The following is a 22,425-nucleotide window of genomic DNA, read 5'->3' as shown; positions in this document are numbered from 1 at the left end:
GTGCCATCCCCTGAAAATCAACAATGTGAATGAGATTCTGAAAGTTGAAATTCGTGTTTATGTTTCTATTCACATGTTTTCAAATGATGACTCTATCTTTAAATTTTATTTTTGTTTATTGTATATGCATATGCCTGTTTGTCAGTATGTGCACCACTTGCATGCTGGGTGCCCTCAGAGACCAGATTATGGGTAAGTTAGACTTCTTTAAAATCTGGAGTTACAGGTAATTGTGAGATGCCTAATGGGGGTTCTGGGAACCAAATCCAGGTCCTCTGCAGACTTTTGTCAATATAATAAAGTTCTGGAGGCCCCACTGTTAGCAACCATGGTCTAAGATCTCCACTTGATGGGTTTGGATAGTGTCTTCTGAGCTGACCCCACTACATCATGACAGCTACCGAAGCTTCAAGACTCTTACCTGCAGACAGTCTGTACAGGGCACCTGCACCAAATCGGAATGGATGTGCCTCCGGTGAGCATCCTTCATAGTGACCCAGCAAAACACCTCTGCTGGGGTGATGGTGGGCCTCCAAATTCATTACACCCAGAACCTCAAAATGTGACCTTATATGTAAACGGGGTCTTGATCTGAGGGATATAGTTCAGTGGAAAACGCTTCTTTTCCTGCCTGGATCATCAAGACCACAAGTCCATGAGGGGTGTCTGCACATGACAGACCAGTAGCCTGGCCAAAAAGGGTCCTATCTGGGGACAGCATGGAGTTCAGAGAGGGAATGAATGAATGATCAGTGGCAACCTTCAAACTCTGAGAACAATGACTGGGGGGTGCGGAGGGGCGGAGGGGGGGCAGGATTCCGGCTATGCTGAGTTTCAGATAAGAACATGAGGTGGCAGAGGAGCCTGAGACACTGGCAGGTTTCCAATTGGATTGCACAAGTGTTCCTGTCTCCTCCAGGGAGGGTCTTAGCAGCCCACATCCTAGAAACCTGCCATAGAAGGCTCCATCGGAGTTATACAAAGAACAGGAGGTGCAGCCCACTACAAGAGCCTATGAGGTATAGTCCTACAGAGAGGCTTGGAAATGCAGCCCACTGTGGGAGAGAGCAACTAGTGCCCTAGCAAACAACTCCAGAGAGCTGTTACTGACTGGGAGGAGCCTTTTATGATAGACTTTGATTCTCTCTGAAGTCCTAAGGGAGGCATATAGAAAGTTACCTGCTGCTGTTAGCAATCCTAGCCTGGCCCTAACCTGAATTCTAGGGTTGCTTCTGGTTGATTCTGAAAGATTTATGTCTTAAAAACCAAATTATATCTCTTTGTAGTTGTGAGCAGGTAGGTGAGGTCTGGTAAGCCCTAATTATTTAGCTGAAGATGCCAGGGAGGCCTACCTATAGGCCAGGAGCATATTTCAGACCCTCTATGACTGTCAAACAGAAACCAAGCCCGGCAACTAAACTGAGACCAGGAGCCTCATAGCTTTGAAGCCTGGCTCAGAGGTAAGACTCCAAAGGAAAAGAGGAATGCCCAGCCTCGGGGCCTTGCTACCTCTACTCAGTATGATACTGGTAGTGCCTTCAGAACCAGATGGGGCTGGAAACTGCCAGAGCCTTGTGAGGAAGCAGACCTGAAGATGGCAATGCATTCTACCTACATACCACCTTACATCTTTCTGCCCATACAGGGCCAAATTCAGAAACCATTAAACAAGGTTCTGCTTGTGGCCTAAGCTTAATTCTATGTGGCACTGGAAGGTTCCATGCAGAGAGCTTATCTCCAGGAGTCACAACAGGGTCAGGTTGTCACTGAATAGCCCAGCCAAGAAGTCACAGAAAATTCTAATAGGTGAGCTTCTCTAAGCCTGGGGTTCTGCTGAGTGTCTTCTTTTCCAGCCATAATGATATTTCTGGTTGACTTTGACCCCCAGAAATCCCATCTGAAACCAAGAAGAAGCATGTGTTGGAGGCATTTGGCCCACGGAGCATAAGAGATGGGTAAGTGGCCCTTTCCACTTGGAGGCATCTGATCCAGTCCAATAAGCCCTTCTCAGCTGACCAATGATTCCCATTGGACTTCTCTGGAACAAAGCTTTGTTAGGTTTCTATATTCACCACACATGAAAAACATATACATGCTATTAACTAAAATATCACATTTTGTTTTTGAACTATAACTCTACAAATTTAGTATTAAAATGTTTCAAGTTTTAAAGAACCTAAAGTTTTGCTTCTTTTAGCTAAAAACGTTCTTGGCCATACAACAGCCTCAAGGATTGGCACAGTGTCTTCCTCCACAAGAGATAACTCAGCTTGTCTGGATTGAATTTGCAGCCCATGGTGACAAAGTGTGGATTAGATTGGCTGTAGATATCCATCTTGCCTACAGGACAACATTTTTAAGAGCTTCCTTCTTCACAGAGGCACATGCTGAAATTTGCCTATGCAGCCTTGTCCTGGAATTCTAGTCACACTGGTCAACAATGGGAGCTTAGACCTAATGGAAGATGAGATTCAAATGGAGCTCCAGTAACCTATTGTGGCCAGAAGGTCTCCATCCCGGTAGAAGGAGAGACATTATCAGCTAGCTCAACCTTTCCTTCTAGGCTCATGGTGGTAATGCAGAGAATGACATCTCTATATTTAACCCCATGCAATGGTCATCAACTAACTCCTGAAAAAGATCCCCCACCTTCCTGTGTCCAGTTGAGGGCACAGGTCTGAAGACCCTGACATTGTATGAAGTGTGTGGTTCACAGCCCAGTCAATAACAGGGAGAACCTGAGTGTGTCTGAAAAAGGCGTTTGCTCGAAAGCAATACTTATAAAGGCACATAGTGGTATCTAGCATGTGAATAGCTGCCACAAAGGGCCTCCCAGCAAGACGGGGTTCTCTCTCTATGAAGTAACACAAAATAGATGTGATGTCTGAACGTAAAGGACTATGGTCTCTGAAAAATGAACACCCAGCTCTAATAACTTCCAAACTATGGCGTATAGGGAAGAACTTAGGTAGTGATCTCCAAGTTGGAAAAGCCATGCAACCTAGGAGAGGGGACACCATAAGGTTCTTCAAGTGTTCAGCAGAGCACAGGTTACTCAGACAAAGGAGGAAACTATCTAATCCTGGGGCAGTGGTCACCCTTGAATGAGTCCACTCTGATCTTATCCATAACTTAATAGCAAGGCATGAAAAGACCAAACTGATATTAAACAATGATATCACAAAATAATAATAGAGGATACAGAAATATTCAACTCCAAGAAAACGTAAGCTTTACATTTTCTGGCATCTAACCAGATATATTAGGCAAAGCTTCAAGAAAAATTGACATGTTAAGAAACAAACAAATTTACTGGCCCAAACCCAGCATAAGTGCATTTTAAAAGTATCATTAACTATTTTCTCTCATTTGGAAAATAACAACAATCCAATCAGTTTTTCAGTGGTGAAAACCATATACACATGATGAGTAGGCTGAGTAACAAGAAGGAAAGACAATCCAAGAGGTCAGAGTTAGCAGCTTTGCACAGGAAAAGATAAAAAGAACATACCTGGGTGGTCAGGGATATGTAACTACCTTCAGATGGAGTTCTAGAAAAAAAATCGAGGTGGACAGCTCTGAAGGTGTCCTCTGGCCTACACACCCACACACACCCACACACGAGAGACAGACAAGAGACACAGAGAAGATATGAAAAAGAATGAATATAAAAGCATGATGGTGCACTATGAGGTAGAAATCTTAAAAGTAGCCATGGGAAAGACATGAAGTCCTGACCTGAACCTGGACACCAGATAAGAAAGACAGTATGTATCATGACGGTGAATAGAAACCAGCTCTGATTAATAGACTTGGAGTTCTGCACATGCCTTGATCTTTTTGCATATTATATTTCTGTTAGGCTGAGATCGCACCGGCTTCTCCTGTTTTAGAGTTCGGAACTGGTACGCAGCTCTGTGCATTCCAGATCTCAGCCAAGAAGCTCAATCATTAGGCTGACCGCACTTCCCTAAGCTCTCCTCCAGCCTCTGGAAGGTCTTTTCATTTACTCTAGACCCCAGGTGCAAATAAAAGTATGCTTTTTATGCAGAGATGGTGATTTTATGGCACAAGATTTACTGTATAGTCTGGACACTTCCTTTGAAAATCTCATTTCTTCCATGTTCAGGTACCCTACCCTGGCACATACTGCAGAGTACATCTGCCACCCTTCCTGATATCTTTAGCTGCCCTGCCACATGCACTTCATCTCTTTCTGGAGAACCTTCTATATGTAAGTTGGGATCACCCTTCTGGAAGCTAAAGGCTGGCTTCTTCCTGGAGGTTGAGTTGAAAGTGAGCCACCCCTCAGTCCCTGGGCTTCTGTGTGCTCTGAGGGGTCACTTTCCATGAGCCAGAGCAGCAACTGGGGCTATAAGCAATAGCCCCACATTAATCCCTGTCACTCAGTCTCATCCCTCCTCCTTTCCTTCTCTCCCAGCTCTCTGGAGGCAGACAGGTGGGTCTCTGTGAGATCTGGCTCCCTTCGACTAACTTTTTTTCTCCTCTCTCCATCCTTTTTGTCATACGTTTGTATGGATGATCTTTAAAATACACCTTAAGCCTATGGTTGTATAGAAGCCAAGAAGCCATGTAACTTCGTTTGTCTGGAGCCCCTTTTGTGGAGTAATGAAATACTGAGGAATTACTGAGAGATTGAGAGAATGCTCAGATGTTCCCAATGACTCATTAAGAGGCATCATCATAGTGTCTGTCATTTAAAACTGAATGGCAGCTGTTTTGAAAACAAATGTTTAAAAGCACTCTAACTTTAGCAGGCTAATGAAGTGAATAGTTGTTTTTGTTTTTGTTTTTAAGCAGGGCTGTGTTATTGTACGTGGGGGTTACAGCCTGTGCCCCAAGTTATATCTAGCCACCAGTCCTCAATAAACCAATAAAAAGAGCCAGATTAAAAAAAATTATCAACATGGCCATGTTGGGAAGAGGGACAAAAAAAAAATCTAGCAAATTCAAATGTATCTTCCAGGTCCTGAGGTGGGATCGAGGCTTAAACAGAGAACTATTTGAAATGAGATCTTTCCAGAAGGCAAGTTTTCTCCCTGGCTGGTACCCTTTCCTTCTAGAATGAGATTCCTGAGGAGATTCCCATTTGGGGAGAGTCTGATAGTCAGATCAAGAGAGGCAAATGTCATTTAGTCTCTTCATATCTGCCAGGCTGATTATAGCTTTAGCATTGGTAAATCACATGAAGCCTTGTTTTGTTAACATGACTATTTCATCTGGCTCTGCCCTCTGCATCCTTTATGAAACCAACACACACACACACACACACACACACACACACACACACATAAATGAAGTGTTCATGTGAGCACATGCACACACACACACACACACACACACACAGAGAGAGGGGGGGTCCATGTTTCTTTGCTGGCTGTGCAAGAGGTTAGCAAAAGTGTCCTGGCTTCTGTGGTAGCCAGCCAAGAGATACTGTAAACAAGGGTCTGGCCCTGGCAGCCTACAATGCTGAACCACCTCACAGAAATACGGAGTCAGCAGTATACAGTCTGTGGTTGTCCCATAAACATTCTATGTGGGGCTAGAGAGATGGCTCAGCAGTTAAGAGCATGGACCGCTCTTTCAAAGGTCCTGAGTTCAATTCCTAGCAACCACACGGTAGCTCATAGCCATCTGTAATTGTATCCAATGCCCTCTTCTGGTATGTCTAAAGAGAGTTACAGTGTGCTTTATAGCATTAAATATTAAATATTAAAAAAGGCATTCCAAGGTAGTCCAAGTTATTGGTTCCCAAGTTATTCTCTGCCTCACCGAGAGTTTTCTTTTTTTGTGTGTGGTGTTATTTCTATTCTTTCCCCTGAAGGCATCAGTTCTGCTTTTGTGAGAGCTCAGTGTCTTCTAGTCTTTCCATATCTCCCCATATTGACTTCTGCTTCTTAGCTTCTCAGCTTGTCTCCTCTCAGCTTGTCTCTTCTGAATATGTTCTTACACACTGCTCAAAGGTCTGAGGAGGGATGGTTAGTTATGGGTCTGTTCTTTCTCTAGGCTTGCATGATAAATAGATTATCCCAGAGCATGTGCAAAACCCAACACTGTAGTCTTTCTCCAGAATACACCTTAGGTTTGCTCACATGTTCAGGTTATGTAGCTGGAAAAAGAGGCCCATCTGCCAAAGGAGTCTGTAGCAACCAAATCCAAAGTGAGAAGGTTTATGATATCTTTCCTGCCCGTCAGCTGGTTTCTGAAATGTTGTAAGAGAGTTCTGAGATGGAGTGGCAGGGTCAGGAACTCAGTCTTAGAAAACCACAGTAACAGAATAGGAGAAGGCTGAAACCTCTCTTTGTGGTCTAATGGTACCTCACACTTCTTAATGAGAAACAAGTGGCAAAGAGATTAAGACCATGATCTTATTTCAGGTGATCAGATTGTGCTGCTAGCTTTATGTTAACACGAGCTAAAGTCACTGGAGAGGAGGGAGCCTTATTTTTAAAAAATGCATCTATAAGAACCAATGTGTAGGCAAGACTGTAGGGCATTTTATTTAATAGTGATTGATGGGGGAAGTCCTGGGCTGGCAATAATCCTGGGTTCTATGGGAAATCAGACTATCCCTAGGAACAAGCCAGTAAGCACCATTCCTCCATGGCCTCTGCATAAGCACCCACCTCCAAACTCCTGCCTTATTTTGAGTTCCTGTCAGGATGGCTTGTAAAACCAGTAAAAATTTTCTACATCTGGCATTTCTATCCTTCAAGAATGAAGGAGAAACTAGGACATTTTCTCATAAACAAAAATTGAGTAAATTTGTCACCAGAAATACCTAGTGGAAAAAAAAAACCTGCTAAGGGAATTATTCAGAACAAAGACATGCTATACAAACCTGTAAGGGATAAAGAAAACAGGTTAAATACAAGTACAACAATAATTCAAATATTATACTTACATTTTTAACTCCTTTCTTTTCTGAAAAGTTTAAAAAATAAATACTTAAACAATAGTAAATGGTTGTTATTGGGTCCATAATGAGTAAACATAATCCATGAAAATCACAAGACAGTAAAAACTGTGATGTTTTTTCTTAACAGTAATTATATGAACGCACATAACATCCTATTGGTCATCTGCTGAATTCTATTCCCTTTGTCCATCCTCAAACAACCAAGGCCCAAACCAAACAAGACACAGTGTTCAAAGAAATACATCACATATTATTGATAAAAGACTCAATTTACATACCAAAAGGCATTGTCCTAAAATATGTGGAGCAAAAATAGAATTCTTCAATAATTATGGAAGACTTCAAAATACCATTTTTTGTAATCAATGGAGCAATCAGACACTTACCAAAATGGAAAAGGGAAAACTTAAATAACACCACAAACTAATTACACCCAACATGCATGTACCAAACAGTGGCATATAGAACATTCCTAAGACAGACCATAGCAAAGTCAAACCACCACCAAACAAAACAAAACAAAAACCCTCTTAGTACATTTAAAACATTTTCTATCACATTAATTATACTTTTTAGTTATAGTGGAGTGAAACTAGAAGTTATTAATAAAAAGTAAAATGCACATAAAACATTGCTGGTGGCCGAAGGCATTGGATGCTCTTGAACCAAAGTTATAGTTTCGAACATCCTGACATGGGTGCTGGGAATTTGGGTCTTAACCACTGAGTATATGCTCTTAACCACTGAGCTATCTCTCCAGACCCCAAAGAGAGAAATTTAAATGCAGAGATAATGCAACTTCAAAATGAATTTGAACTCAAAGGGAGAAATAGATAATTCTGCAACATGAGAAATTGAATAAGCATTTCTAACACACTTGCTTACGGTCCTTGCAGAAATATCCAGAAACAGCAGCAAACACTATACCATGCTGATAACACAGGATCAGGGAGACAAAAAACAAACAAAAACAAAACAACAAGTAAAAAATACCCAAACATACAGATGAACATGCCAAGTATGTTTTTGAAGGAGAACACAAGAGGGGAAGCTAACGTTCAGAGAATAAGACACTATTACAGGATTTACAAGTAGAGGTAGATCCTTAGCCAACAACCATCATCTTTGCCATAGGAAGAAGAACAAGTACAGACCTAGGGGTATAGTGATACCAGGGTCAGAGCTGAAGAATAATGGATGGGTTGAGATGTGCAGCTGAGCACAGGTTTGGGAGTAGAGGTCCATTGTTTCTGTGCAGAACATTCAGCAGGGCCTTCACATCTAACAGACAGCCTCTTCCACCCCATGGGGAGCAAAGATTCTGCTGTTAGGACACAAGACAAAGGGAGCTGCCACAGGAAAAAAAGACTAGAACAGTAATACTGGAGATTTGAGGGTCCTCCTGGAAGAGACTTTTGCTTATCAAAATTTAGGAGGCTTAGAATATGGGAGGGCTAGAGAAAAGAGAGACAGATAAGTGGTATTGATCAAGGAGGGTAGACACAGACCTGCACGTGTGTATATGTACACTCTGATGGAGCAGAAGTGGGAAAGACTACCCACTGAAAGGAACGGGACAAGATGGAAATAGGATACAGAAGGAGTTAGATCCCTACTTCACATCCTATACTCAAATGGGCCATAGGAAAAGGACTTATACCACAATAAACTATTATTAAGTATACATGTAAAAGATAACTGTTGTTCTTTCAGGTACTTAAGTAGAAAGATGTATTAATCAGATCAAAAATGTGTTATATATAAGGTAAGTTTAAGTGTGGCTATATTGGCACTTGTGGCCCTGGTTTATTGGATGGTGTTAAATGAAGAACAGTCAAGTTCTACACCTAAAAACTCTACCTGCGATTTACCCAGCTGACAAAGGGTGTGTCTCAGGTTCAGCAGAATTGTTCAGGAAAGCCTGGTGTGGTGGGCCACTCTTACAGCCTCAGCATTTGGGTTTGAGTATGAGGAGATCAGGGCAGCATAAGAAATTGTTTCAGAGTGAAGACTATCCAAAAAGCTGTTGCCTGTACATGGGTTATGTTCTTCCAGCTGGGCTGCCTTGTCTGGCCTCAGTGGGAGAGGATGTGCTGGTGTAGGGAGATACCCTATGGGACCCCCACCCACTCAGAAGAAAGGGGGAGGAGGAATGAGGGAAGGATTTTGGGAGAGGGCAAGCAAGAGGAGGCAGCAAGCAGGAGGGGGCAACGAGCAGGATACAAAGTGAATAAGTAAAATAATAATAAATTAAATAAATATAAATAAATAAATAAAAGAAAACAAATGTACTCAGCCTCATTAGTGATGAAGGAAATGCTAGATTTACCTATCCACAACACAGGCAGGACTGGAGTATTCTAAATTATTAGAACGTTCTTCGCATTACCATAGGAGTGCGGCCTACAGGCCAACTTTAGAAAACAGCTTCGACACATAAGGAGAGGCCCATGGCTCCAGTTGCATATGTAGCAGAGGATAGCATTGTCTGGCATCAATGGGAGCAGAAGCCTTTGGTTCAGTGAAGGCTTGTTTTCCGGGTGTAGGGGAATGTCAAGGCACTGAAATGGAGAGGGTGATTGGGGGAGCGTGCACCTTCATGGAAACAAGTGAAGGGGGGGAAGGGGTAACATTTGAAATGTAAATACAGAGATTATCCAATAAAAAATTAAAAAAAAAAAAAAAGAAAACAGCTTCGTGAGCAGAGCTGAACATTCAGAAGCCTAGCAGTTTGACTGCCAAGAGCAGAGCCAGGAGAAGCCTCCACAGATCTGGCATGGCAACATATTTTTATATCAATAATACAGAGGTAATCAAGAAAAAGGACCACAGGATGTCAAGTACAAGAAGATTTGGCAATATGGTATTAAGTAAAAAAGTACAATTTTTCAAAGATCCATGACACTAGGTAACAGTGAATTACATTTCTGTCCATTTTTTTAAAGAATATGTGCCAAGGTATAAGAAAAAGAGAAAGAAAAAGTGGACAAGTCTCAGGAGGCAAGCCACAGAATTTGATGCTATGCTGGCCCCTGCTCTAGCTCCAGGCAGCCAGCAGTACATCTTCCATTTTCAAAGATAAGTAATGTGTTAGTCAAGATGCTCTGGAGAAACAGAACCTATAGAATGAAGTGTTTATGTAGTATCTATAAGAATGACTTATATGGCTTATGTATAGTATACACACACACACACACACACACACACACACACACACACACACACACATGCTAGCCAGTGAGAGCAATAGCAAGTAGCCAAAATGAATAAGCTTTTTTTCTTCCATGTTGTTATATAGGCTGCTGGCAGAAGTTGTACTCAGATTAAAGGGGTCTCTTCCCACCTAAATAGACCTGCATTAACAATGGGTCTTCTGACTTCAAATGATGTAATCAAGGAAACAATCCTTCACAAATATATCCAGCTACTTGGGTTTAATTAATTCCAGAGGTAGTCAAGTGGACAAGGAAGAATAGCCATCTCAAGTGGCTAAAATGTGAAAGGTAGGGGCTGGAGAGATGGCTCAGTGGTTAAGAGCACTGTATGCCCTTTCAAAGGTCCTGAGTTCAATTCCCAGCAACCACATGGTGGCTCACAATTATATATTTCTGGGATCTGATACTCTCTTCTGGCATGCAGATTTACATATAGATAGAGCATTCATGTACATAAAATAAATAAGTCTCTTTTTAAATGTAGGCTACTTAAAAGCAAGTTGTTCAGAGTCTGTCTCTAACCAAGAATTGCACTTCCCATTCTGTGGCTCAAAGTCTGAACAAGAGAGGAGCTGCAACTGCATTCCCAACCTTCTCACACAACCTATTTCTCAAATTGACCATTACATTCCTTTATTTCCTGATGAAAGAGTAGGAGGCCTGAGAGGTTTCAGAAACTTGAGGTTATAGACATTAACTTCCCCAGACATCCCTGGAATGAGGTCTCTGTGACACCCAAGTCCATGAGTATTCCCCTGCTCACCAGTCTCCAGCATAGGAGTTCCAGAACTGTGCCATCTGAAGAAAGGTATCTGAGGACCTGAAATAACAGGACTAGAAATGAACTGAGCCTGAGGCCCTGACCGACTTCTTTCATTCAGTGACTATGACCTCCAGGGTTAGGGCCACAGCTGGACTTGCTGATGTCATGAAGGGTTTTTCTAGGTAGGTGTTTCTGTCAATCTGTCCTGTAGTTTCCCCAGAGCAGGCATCTCTGCTACCTGACTGTGAGCATCATGTTCCCATAATCCTTGTTCTTCCCTCACAGTGTGGTCCTGCCCACCATTTCTGTCCTCAGATGCTGCCTCATGTGCTGTTTCATCAGCATCTTACTTGACATTCACAGGCTCATAAAACATCATATCCTTTATACCTGCTCACATATGAATTCCATCACAGTAGCAACAGTAAGCTACAAATATCCTCTATCTACCTTCCCAAATAGCATTGTGGAACCACCTTAAAGTTATCCTTTGCTCCAGTCAACATAATCCCAAAATACATAAAAACATTAACAAAAATAATAATAAAGTGCTGGACAGTGGTGGTTTATACCTTTAACCCAGCACTAAAATAGCAGATAATAATACAGGGTTATAGATTAAATAGTATACAGAACACTATTCATATCTGCATATATTAAGTAAAAAAGCTAAAATTATTCAACTAATAATACCATTGAAAACAGTGAATTTAACAAAACTGGCACAAAATTTGTACAGAATCTAAAAATCACTGTTTAGAAAAATGAGACCTCAATCTATAGTTCATGGAGTAGAACACAAAATATTGCTGAAATGATAGACCTCCCACAATCACCATTGAATGTTCTTTAGGCTTTTTAAAGGTAAAACAGAGAGGTTGACCCTAAAGTGCATTATGGTAATTTAGAGTAGCCAAAATGATTCCAAGTGTAAGTCAAGGGCACAAGAATTCTAGTTTCTCTACATTGCTACCAATATTTTGTATTTTCTGGGCTTTATTCTTTTTTAAATTGTGTAGCCATCCTAATGGGTATGATATGTTATCTAATCATAGTTTTTAAATAGCTGTTATTTGTTCTTTGGCAATGTCATACATGTGCACTCTGATGACTGTAACTCCCACCGCTCTAGTCTCTCTTCTCTGTAGATAATAGCCCAGGTTGACCTTGAAATCAAGGATCCCCAGGCCTCATAGTTGTTTTTTAGAATCTCAAGACAATTCTATGTTTCTGGAATAAATTTCAATCTGTTATGGCATATAATGCTATATTTATGGTGCCAGGCTCATGATAACAATAATTTATTTCTCTCCCCTCCCCAACAGCATTGTTTGTTTCTGTTCATGTAATGCACAAGCAGGTTAAAGGTAGAAATAGTACTGATGCTTCCATTTATGTAAATCACAAATGGGTTAAAGATGGGAAGTTAAGTTCCTTCTGTCTTAAGTCATAGTGACCTTCCTCTACTAATGACTCCCAGGGCCATCCTGAGACACCTGCACCTCAGACTCATTGCATATGAAAAACTGGGGTGGAATGTTTGTGGAGGGTGACCTGGAAGTGATGGGGTCACTGTATCTACAACACCCTAACAAAGCTCAGGTGTGTGATTTTGGCCACAACACAGGGAGGGTGTGAGTGCAGGGAGAAACACATGACCCTCTCCATTCATAACACTCCCCTAACATTGACGAAGGTGAGGGTCTCAATGATCACCACACAAACAGGTTCTCCCTGTGTGGATCTAGTGTAATCTGCTGAGATGGCTTTTCCACATTCACCACATTCTCAGCTGTTTGTCTTTAGTGTTCACCAAAGCCAGATATCCATTGGTACTTTCATCAAAAATATTGACTTAGGGCACTTTCTATGACATTACAGAGACTCTGTGTCAGATGGGACCAGAATGAGCCGGAGTATTTTCATTTCTTTTATACTCCCAGAAAAGATTGTATAGAGCATTATTACTTAAATTTTTCTTTTGTATAACTCATGAGTCAAGTCATTAAGCCTGAATTTTCATTGGATAAAAAAAACAAATCAACAGTTTGGTTTCCTATTACAGACAAGATTTTCTATGTTTTATTGAACCTGCAATGACCATTCATGTTCGTTGCATTGTAAAGCACCTGGTGTCACAAAAATATGGTTAACTTGGAAAGATTTAGAACTAAATAGAGATTTATGAGGCTGGATCCATTAACCTACTTTAGATATTGCTGTCTGTATTTGGCACTCATGTTTTTAAATGCAGATGAAAATTTGTCCCACAGCAGGTGAAATGAGAGCTGTAAGCTCTTGGGCCTTTTCCCAAGTGGATAGGTGATATGAACAGGACTGGCCCCATAAACTCATGTGTTTGAATGCTTGCCCCACAGGGAGTGGCACTATTAGAAGCTATAGTCTTTCTGGAATGGTTATGGCCTTATCAGGGGAAGTATGTCACTGTGGGTGTGGGGTTTGAGTTACATATACTCTCACATTATGTCAGAGTGGTTCACAGTCTCCTGCTGCCTGCAGATCAAGATGTAGAACTCTCATATCCTTCTCTAGCACCATGTTTGCCTGCATGCTGCCACGTTTCCTGCCAGGATGCTAGTGGTCTAAAGAACCTGGACTCAGATGCTTTTGATGGCTGCTGGTCTCAGGCAGGTCAACCAGGCCATAACATGTATCAGCAAAAGTCGAGATAAGAGTTGTTGAAGACTTTGCTCCAGCCTCAGGGTCACTCCAGGCAGCTGTGGAGCCCTCTGGGAATTAAGAAGCAACCTCTCTGAAACCATCAAAAACTGAAGCAGAGTGAATTCCTTCAAAGCCCTAGTAACCTTCGAAAATTTCAAAATTCATACCTCTCCAGCCACCATCACCAGGAACCCACTAGTAGCTGCCCCCAGAGGTGGAGCACAAGCAAAACTGGATCTGACCTGGTCAATTCTCTTGGCCTGTCCACAAGGAATCAACTGAGATTCTGCAACACACATGTATACATGTACACACCACCACTACAACTATACCATATATACTATATACATCAAATACTACATACATCAAACACCACAAAAACAAATCACACAGCACACAGATACATTCACCATGTACATTACACACCACACAGATGTATCATATCACACATAGATACACACAGCACATAACACACAGTACATATAATATCCTACACAGATATATCACATACATATCACATACATACCACATACTATATAAACATACACAGCACATATATCACACAGCAGACATAACTTAGCACACTCCAGACACACAGCACAGACATATCACAGACGTCCCACACACCATACAGACACAATATTCCACATCCTACACAGATAAAGCAGATAATATAGGTACCACAAACAACATATTACACAAAACAGTTACACATACATTACACACTATATACCACATCACGCACAACATAATACATGGACTTTTGCCAAGTTTATTTTTTTTACCAAGTCATACCTCAACATTTTATTGCGAAAATTTTCAAACATCTAGAAAATTTGAAAGTGAAAATGCATATGTACTTAACACCTAGACTCTATCATTGCTAAGATTCTTCTATATAGATGATTCTTGAATGACAATGGGGTTTGCATTCTGAGGAACTCATCATAAATTGAAAATATCTTAAGTCCAAAATACACATAATACACATATTCTACTGAAGACCATGGCTCAGCAGCATCATGCTCCACAGAGTAGAAGTGTCTCTTCCTGATCTTGGGCTGATGCCTTGATACTTCCATCGTGAGAGAGGGGCTAATCCTTGCCACTAGCCTAGGAAGAGATCAAAATTCCAAATTAGAAGTATGGTTTCTAGTATTAATTTTGTACCATAGCAAAATCAAAGACTTCCAAGTTGTGCCATTATGTCAGGGAACATTACTGGCCTCTTAACCATCTGTTTTCAACACTTAATTGTAATTCTTAGTTCTGGATATACATTACAATGGTAGCCTTCAGTGTGCTTCACTAATGTGTATAAATGCTGTTTCAATTTTAGTAGTTTCATTTCTGCATTTCATTTTCTACCCCACTTCCTCTTGTCATCCAGACACCTCAGGGTTAAGAATTTCTATCCCTCTGTTTTCCTTCTTTTTCTCACTTTTGTAGAAACAAAAGTTTAAAATCTTAAACTGTGGTATGATGGTGGTAAAACAGTATCAGGCAGGCAAGAGTTCAGTGCAACCCTCTTTCCTTAGGTTGGGGGAACTGTGGGTATACAGGTGATTTAGGCTATGTCCTAGAGGCCCAGTCAGCACTCTCTAGTCACCTTCACTGTGGCGGAGTCTTTGGATCTGGAGCCTTGGGACACACTTTTGACTGCAGTGAAAGAGTAGACAGCAGGAACTTCTGGGACTCCACTCTAAAGAGCAAAGACAGACACATCATCTTAAGAAAGACTCCATCACTGAATCCAAATCATCTCAAATCCCAGCATCTTGGAGCAATAGCCATGTGTACTGCACAATGGGGAACCATGATTGGATTCTAGCGTGATGGACCCTGACTTCTAACCAATGGTATACACAGAAAGGTGCATCTTCAAACTGCTTGGGCCCCATGTCAGACCCTATTTTGCAAAGTCTAATCCCTGGTGTCTGCAAGTGGATAAAAGGTCACACCACATGCACCCAGCATTTCCACCTTTGGGAGTTTCTTGCAGCAGATCCAGGAGGCTAATGTAGGAGGCTGGCCTGGAATATTCAGAGTGCTAATGTTAACCACATAAAGCTAGAAGAAGGCAGAAGAATCCAGAGACTCAATATATGAGAACAACAATGCTAGCTATGCTGCCTACAGTGTTGAGGGTAAAATCAGTAATCTCAGGAAAAGTGAACTCCAGAAGCTTCCTGAAAGCACGTAGCCAAGCTCTTCCTCAACCCCTCTGGGTAATGTTGACTGATAAGAGGCAATGCTGCCTGTGGGACACTGGCAAGCCCAGCTGTGTGTGGAGACAATGAGTTTCTGCTAATGTCTTCTGCAGAACCAGAATACCAATTCAAGCCACATGGCAGGCAGCAGCTGACTGGAACTCCCTCAAAATCAGATAAGAACATTCTTCCTATGTGAAATCCCAGTCTTTGTTCCTGTTTGCTTCCTATTTCTATCCATCTATTTCATAGAATATTTTACAACAGACACAGGTGCCAAAGGAAATAGTCCCACTACATAGTCTAACAACCATTAGAAAAAGTGCTCTGTGAGGCTGGGGGCTAGAATTCTCCACTAAGCAATACCTGTGATTGAAATTATAGACCATGAGCACATGCTTGTGCTTGTGAATGGTTCAGTCTCCCTCTCTTAGTTAGGACTAAGACAATAACCATGTTCTCTAAAACTTAGTCTGTGATGTGCCAAAGCAGACCAGTGTCTGTTTATTATCTATATCCACACTGTTAGGTTGTCATAGAAACTGTTTCTGTATCTGAAAGTACAGGGACTCGAGAAACTCCAGAGTGTGTCATGTCCTGGGTGAATGTGTATGTTGACATGAACCAATCATGATAAGGACTCCAGAGCCTCTGACCTAGCAAAGCCTCTTGCTAGGGTGAAGTTTAGAGGGATGTCAAAGTGTCAGGGGACCTATTACAAATGTACGCAGAATATGTCTACTATAGCTTTTTTCCCTCCTAGATGATTGTGGCATGAAGAATGCCTTGCCCCACCCCATGTGGTACAAAAGAGCAGGTAGTATTGTATTGAGCATTGCATCTTGAGAGTTTTGACTATGCCCTGTGGTCTGCCGAATGCACACACACTGAACTTTCCAACACATGGCTAACTCATCATCATACTGGGAAATAATAAATACTATAAAGTAAAAATAATATTTCAGAAGTGAGAAATGTGTATACTCCAAAGATGAGGTCACTTATACTTACAGAACATGGTCCTTTTTCTTTTAGCCATGTTGACAAAAATGTGGAGTTTAAGAAGTAGACCCCAAGAGTGACAGGAATGATTACAGTTTGATTAGACAGAGAATTAAGTATCTGATGAGAGAGAACTAGAAAGAAAAACTGAGGAAATATCAGCTGGACTCCTGGTGGGCAGGAGACTTGGGTAAGGGGGATTTTAGTTTTACTTAGAAAATTTGCAATTTAAAAACTTTTTCTATAATGTGCATCCACTTGGTAGTCAGAAACGAAATAAAGTTGTTGGGGATCTGGAGTGGAGCTATAGTCATAGCTCCAGTTAGGTTTCTGCCAGAATGTCAGGAAGAGAAACAAAAGAAGAAACACTCTAGAAGTCTGCTTAAAGGATTAGGTAATATTTCAAACCGACATTCACAACAATGTGGTTACACAACAGTATTGCCAATCAAGTTTCTAAGAAACCAATTTAGAAAGAAATAGGCCTAAAAGAAAATAATTCTTTCCCAGAATAAGCTATCCTCGCTGACCAATGAATGGAAAAGCAACTGTCAGTATCTGCATGAAGTGTGAACCTTCAGCTATGATTTTAGTCCCAGGAGTGACTCTGACTCTGCACTACAGGGAGAAATGGGGTCGATAGAAGAAATTTTCTGCAAGGTATAAACTCCTGAGCACAAAGGATGGGAAGGGGTCACAGGGCCAGCCTATTCTTAACCTGTAGAGACAGGCTACCGGAGGTCTTCACTATTCCTAACACTAGCTTCTCCTTAAGAAAAGGGGTGCATTTAATGCAACTCCAGTCCAAAATTTGTGCTTTTTGCCAAAGCAACGTGATTTGAAAGCTTATATGGGAGAAATAAATGTGAAAGAGTTGCCAAAAGTACAGCAAAGTCTTAGGAGGGAAATGTGCTACTGGAGATAAAAATGGGGAAATGAGGTACGCACCAGTGACCAGCAGAAGCCAACGTGTGAGGGAACTAGAGTATTGGAAAATGTGTATTTGTAATGAGGCGGCAACCAATAGTTATTCTGTTGAAATAAGATAATCTTATCTGTGGATATCATCAAATTAAAAAAAAAGATAACTTGAAAACAAAAATGTAAAACAATAAATAAAACTAGCAAAGTGTTTTGGCATATTAGCCAAAAACATTAACAAACTGCCCTGGAGTCACTTATACAACCTTAATTGAGGGTGACTTTTATTTTTAAAGCAAAACAGAAGGAAATTTTGTAGCTTTTCATATTGGCCTCCACAGTATGAGAAGACACCATAAACACATTTTGAAAATGATCTACTGCTTCCTTAGTAGGAAAAGAGCCATTCATATTGGAAAACTCCTTTTAACAGCAGTAGCAGCAACAACAACAAATCCAACTGGCCAAAACATTTTTAGAACGTTTGTTCCTGAGAAAAATGTTTGTTCTTGAGTCAGGCTCCATGACACGGGCTTGTACCACCTACTTTTAGGTAACAAAGGCAGGGATCCCTTGAGTTTATAAGTTTGAGGCTTGCCTGGGAGATACGGTGAGAGACTGGGTCTCACACACAAGTTTCTCACTGTTCTCATTGCTACTAAATGAAAAGTGCCAAAATGCTACACATCTTATCTGGATAAAACTAAAAGTAATACTGTTAGTAACTGTTAAGATTGACATAAATTTGTCTGTGTAGACAAGTAATAATGTTTGGCCCCAAACCACGAATACTGTAGGAACAAGCATAGCCAAAGACCACACTCAACTGACACTCAGCCAGTCAGGTGTCAAGAGCTTCCCATGTGACTAGATGGTGGCAATCAAGCCTTTCTGAACCAATGTCCTGTCTGGGTAGGGGCATTCTGGGGCATTTAGTTAGTCCTGGCTATGGCCTGATTCTGGAATCACTATCTAAGCTGATAAAGATGGACTGGTGCTTTGTCTTTTAAGCAGCCAGAAAGAGTGGAGTTGAAAAGAATGTGAATTATTCAACCTTTGTGGGAAGATCGAGAAGAAACATGGAGAGATGCAGAATGGACGTTTTCCAAGCTACCGTGACCTCCGCCCGACAGACAATGCTTCATGAGGGTGTTAGGTGTTAGAAAAGTCGATTCCAGACACAGCCTTGACACTCACACACCAGGAGCAATTCACAACACTGTGTCATGGTCCTAGCATAGGAGGGTAGGGAGCTTTGTCCAGAAAGTATCTTTATATAATATACAGAAGGGGCATCTGCAGTAGGTTCTGAAGACCATAAGGAGGATGCTTCAGACTTGTGGGGAAGTGAAAATTTTATATGATTTTTTAAAGATTTATTTTAGGTGTATGAATGTTCTGCTTGTATGTATGTATGTGTGACACATCTGTGTCTGATGCCTATGGAGGTCAGAGGCAGTATCAGATCTCCTGGAACTAGAGTTACAGTTGACTGTGAACTACCATATAGCTGTTGAAAACCCAGGTCCTCTTCAAGAGCAGTAGTGTTCTTAACCATTGCATCATCGCTGCAGTGTATATATTATGGGATGGATTTGTTTTGTGTTTTTGTTTGTTTGTTTGTTTGTTTTTGAGACAGGGCCTCATTCTGTAATCCAGGCTAGTCTTGAACTCACCATGTAGTTAAGGATGACCTTGGATACACAGTGAGTTTAAAACCAGCCAGGGTTTTAAACTCATTGTGTGTGTTTAAATGTTACCTTGGCATGTTATCAAAAGGGGACATGGAGAATGTTTTATTCAATAGGTGGCTCTTGTGAAAAGTTGAAACAATGAGGGATGTCACAGTTTTAATGTTTAAGACTCAAGCCAGCACTAAATCTTCCTGTCTGTGATAAGTGCGTGTTGTCTGATAATCCATGACAGTTATATTGGTAAGAGGGAGCCTACTGGTGCTCACTTACTCATGATGTGAAGACTGGCACATTGGCTAGATCCATCACAAGTCTGTGCTTTGTGGGCCTCCAGAGAGACCTAATTCTCATAGACTCATAGAGAGTATACCTTTCCTCTATCAGACAGGAATGGATAGTCTCTCTTCTGTTTCTTATTTTGTCCTTACCTCTGGGCTATCACCTCTTTGTACTTTTCATGGAGAGTCCATGACTTCCCCCTCAGAATAGCTTCCTGTGCTTATGACAGCCCCACATCCATCCCAAGGCTTGGCCATCAGGGAAGCAACTAGAGAAGTCTCAATGCTGATCTAGGACAGCCCTGTACAGGGCACTGAACTGTGAGGACAGGCCTCACTGACCTAGGACAGAGTAACTATTTCTAGTCTTCTCAGCAGACGCCTGTCCACTTGCCGTGTCTTGGCTTGGGGACCATGACTGAGGGCAGGCTAGAGGTATGCATATGTGTGTCTGTCTGAGGAGAGTGAACATCTAATTTTCTTTAATTTGTATTAACAGGCCCTAGAGGTGACAGAACTGAGAGGGTCAAATGTAATACCCACAACCCCAAAAAAGACTTTGTGTGTTAACTGCTTAAAATCCGAAGACATTTGTGCTTATGTGATAAGGAGAGAAAGCAAAACAGAAAGCCAGGGTGGGATGTTCTGTTACCCTGTAACCATGTCTCTGCTACAACTTGTTTTGGCTATATAAAAATATGAGAACAGAAACGCAACAAACAGGTGTCTCCACTTAGGCAGAGATGTCACTTGGGAACATTCTTAATCAGTACCTCCTTTACTCAAGAATGAATTCAGTGACAAAATCTGACTCTTAGGATCTTATATAATCTAAGCCAAGCACTGTTAGCAGGTGATAGGTACACAGCGTCTCACATGGCTATATATGGATGCAGAAAAATAGACAGAATTAGGGAAACAGCTAATGGGTAAAGTCCTGCAAGCTTGAGAGTATGAATTCCATCCCTGGCACACATGTGGTAGTGCATGCCTGCAATCCCAGCACTGAGAAAGTAAAGATGAAAGGATCCCTGGAGTTCCCTGGCTTGCCAGTCAAACTAAGTCAGAAAGCACCAGGTGGGCTGTGGGTGTGGGTGTGGAGTGGGGGATAGAGATACTGCCTCTCAGAAAGTAAAATGGAAAGCAATTAAGGAAGACATCAATAAATCTCTGGTCTCTGTGGACACATGCACATACATATGCATGAACACACCTGCACAAAAAGCAGTCTTATTTTATGCTTACCAATGATAAATAGTATGGCCATGAGGGAAACTTCTGTTTGTACAACCACGTAAACTGCTGTGAATGTCAGTAAGCAAGTGAAACAACTGTATTTTATGCTATGCCATTCCCTCATTTAAAACATCACACCACAGATGAACTATTTTCTAAAGCCCTCTGAGCTAAGAAGAGCCGATAGCCATATTTTCAGATGAAATACCACCAGGAAGCTGCCACTCACCTGGGTGGGGACTTAGGCCAGGTTAAGTTGTTACTCTTTTCCTGTGGAGCAAATGAAAGAAAGTTCATAGCTGAGACAAGACGTTACTTATGGTGGGCTTCCAGCCTGCCCTTCACAACTAGGGCTCCCATTTTCATTTTTAAGCAAGAGAGGGTGCCTGGGAAGGACATTTGGGGGAACAGTTCCCTTCCTCAGAGAACCCTCTTCCTCAGAAACATGTTTATGTACACATGTGTTTTCCTTTCTCCATGGCTGGGGGGGTGAGGGTCTGAGAGCTGGCTGGATAGTACTATTTATTCAGCTTTCTAAGGACTGCCTACTGCTTTCACCACTGGAGGATTTATATCTCCATTTCACCTTCTGCTCCATGGGGCGAGCCTTCTGGTCCCTTTGCTTTGTCAGTAACATGGTTCTGTCGGTCATTTTGATAGAAGTTAGCTGGTGGATGTGTGGGTATCTTATTGTGGTCTTACCAAATGCCTACCATTTTCTACAGCCTTCCTTGACATCCATATCCTCCTTAGTGAAAGATTTGACCAGACTCAAGTCCATTTCATTAGAATGCCATTAGTATTTTTGGTACAAGTGTGTGATTTAGAAACACATTGACAATGGTTTGCTTGTATTTCATTTTCTTAATGAAATTTTTGAAAATCAAATTTTCTTTTTCTTAAATTCCATTATCTCATTTTATCTAGACATTGATCTCACTGCTATATTGGTGGAAATTGCTGAGTTCTCAGTCACAAGGTATTTTCTTCCTCTAAAAATGTTATAATTTAGCTCTCAAACTTAGACCTGTGGTTGACTTTGGGTGTTTTGCCAGGATGAAGAACTCAAAATGTTTTTCAGCCTTGGCTATATTCAGCTCAGCACCAGTCAAGGAAGCCCTCTTCCCAGTTAACCTTGCTATCTTTGTTTAACACAAGATCATCAGAAATGAAGGGTATAATTCTGGGTCTTTATTACACTTATCTGGCGCAAGTCTATTGTAAAACTGTTGAGCTATTAGTTTACACATTTTCAGGAATTATGTTGCCTATAAACAGTTTCCTGTTGTTCGCTGTGTGCCTTAAGCTATGATGTCAAAGGTGATGAGAGTGGATGTCCTCATCTGTGCTCAGCTCAGAGTGGAAGGTCATGAAAGTAACAGAATAAAGAGATCATAGTTTTCATCTTATTCTTGGGTTGTAGGTATTTTTTTTTTTATCAGAACTGGAGTTTGTATATAGTCCACATCCATTTTCTTCTTTTT

General features: G+C 41.3%; 1 protein-coding gene across 1 annotated transcript in view; it reads right to left on the bottom strand.

The window, feature by feature from the left end:
• Positions 1-15,211: 15,211 nt before the first annotated feature.
• Positions 15,212-22,425, bottom strand: part of LOC308433805 (palmitoyltransferase ZDHHC11-like) — a gene marked incomplete at both ends in the record, with an annotated part of 30,387 nt that continues 23,173 nt past the window's right edge. Inside the window, 2 exons of the mRNA XM_080933891.1 lie at positions 15,212-15,302; positions 21,171-21,211. Of these exons, the coding sequence (XP_080790017.1) occupies positions 15,212-15,302; positions 21,171-21,211 (132 nt within the window). The remainder of the gene's footprint in view (positions 15,303-21,170; positions 21,212-22,425) is intronic.

Source organism: Micromys minutus, assembly GCF_963924665.1.
Source record: "Micromys minutus genome assembly, chromosome: 20".
Classification (NCBI taxonomy): Eukaryota; Metazoa; Chordata; class Mammalia; order Rodentia; family Muridae; genus Micromys; species Micromys minutus.
Note: the sequence above shows the minus strand (reverse complement) of the source record. Positions and strands in the feature narration are given on the sequence as shown.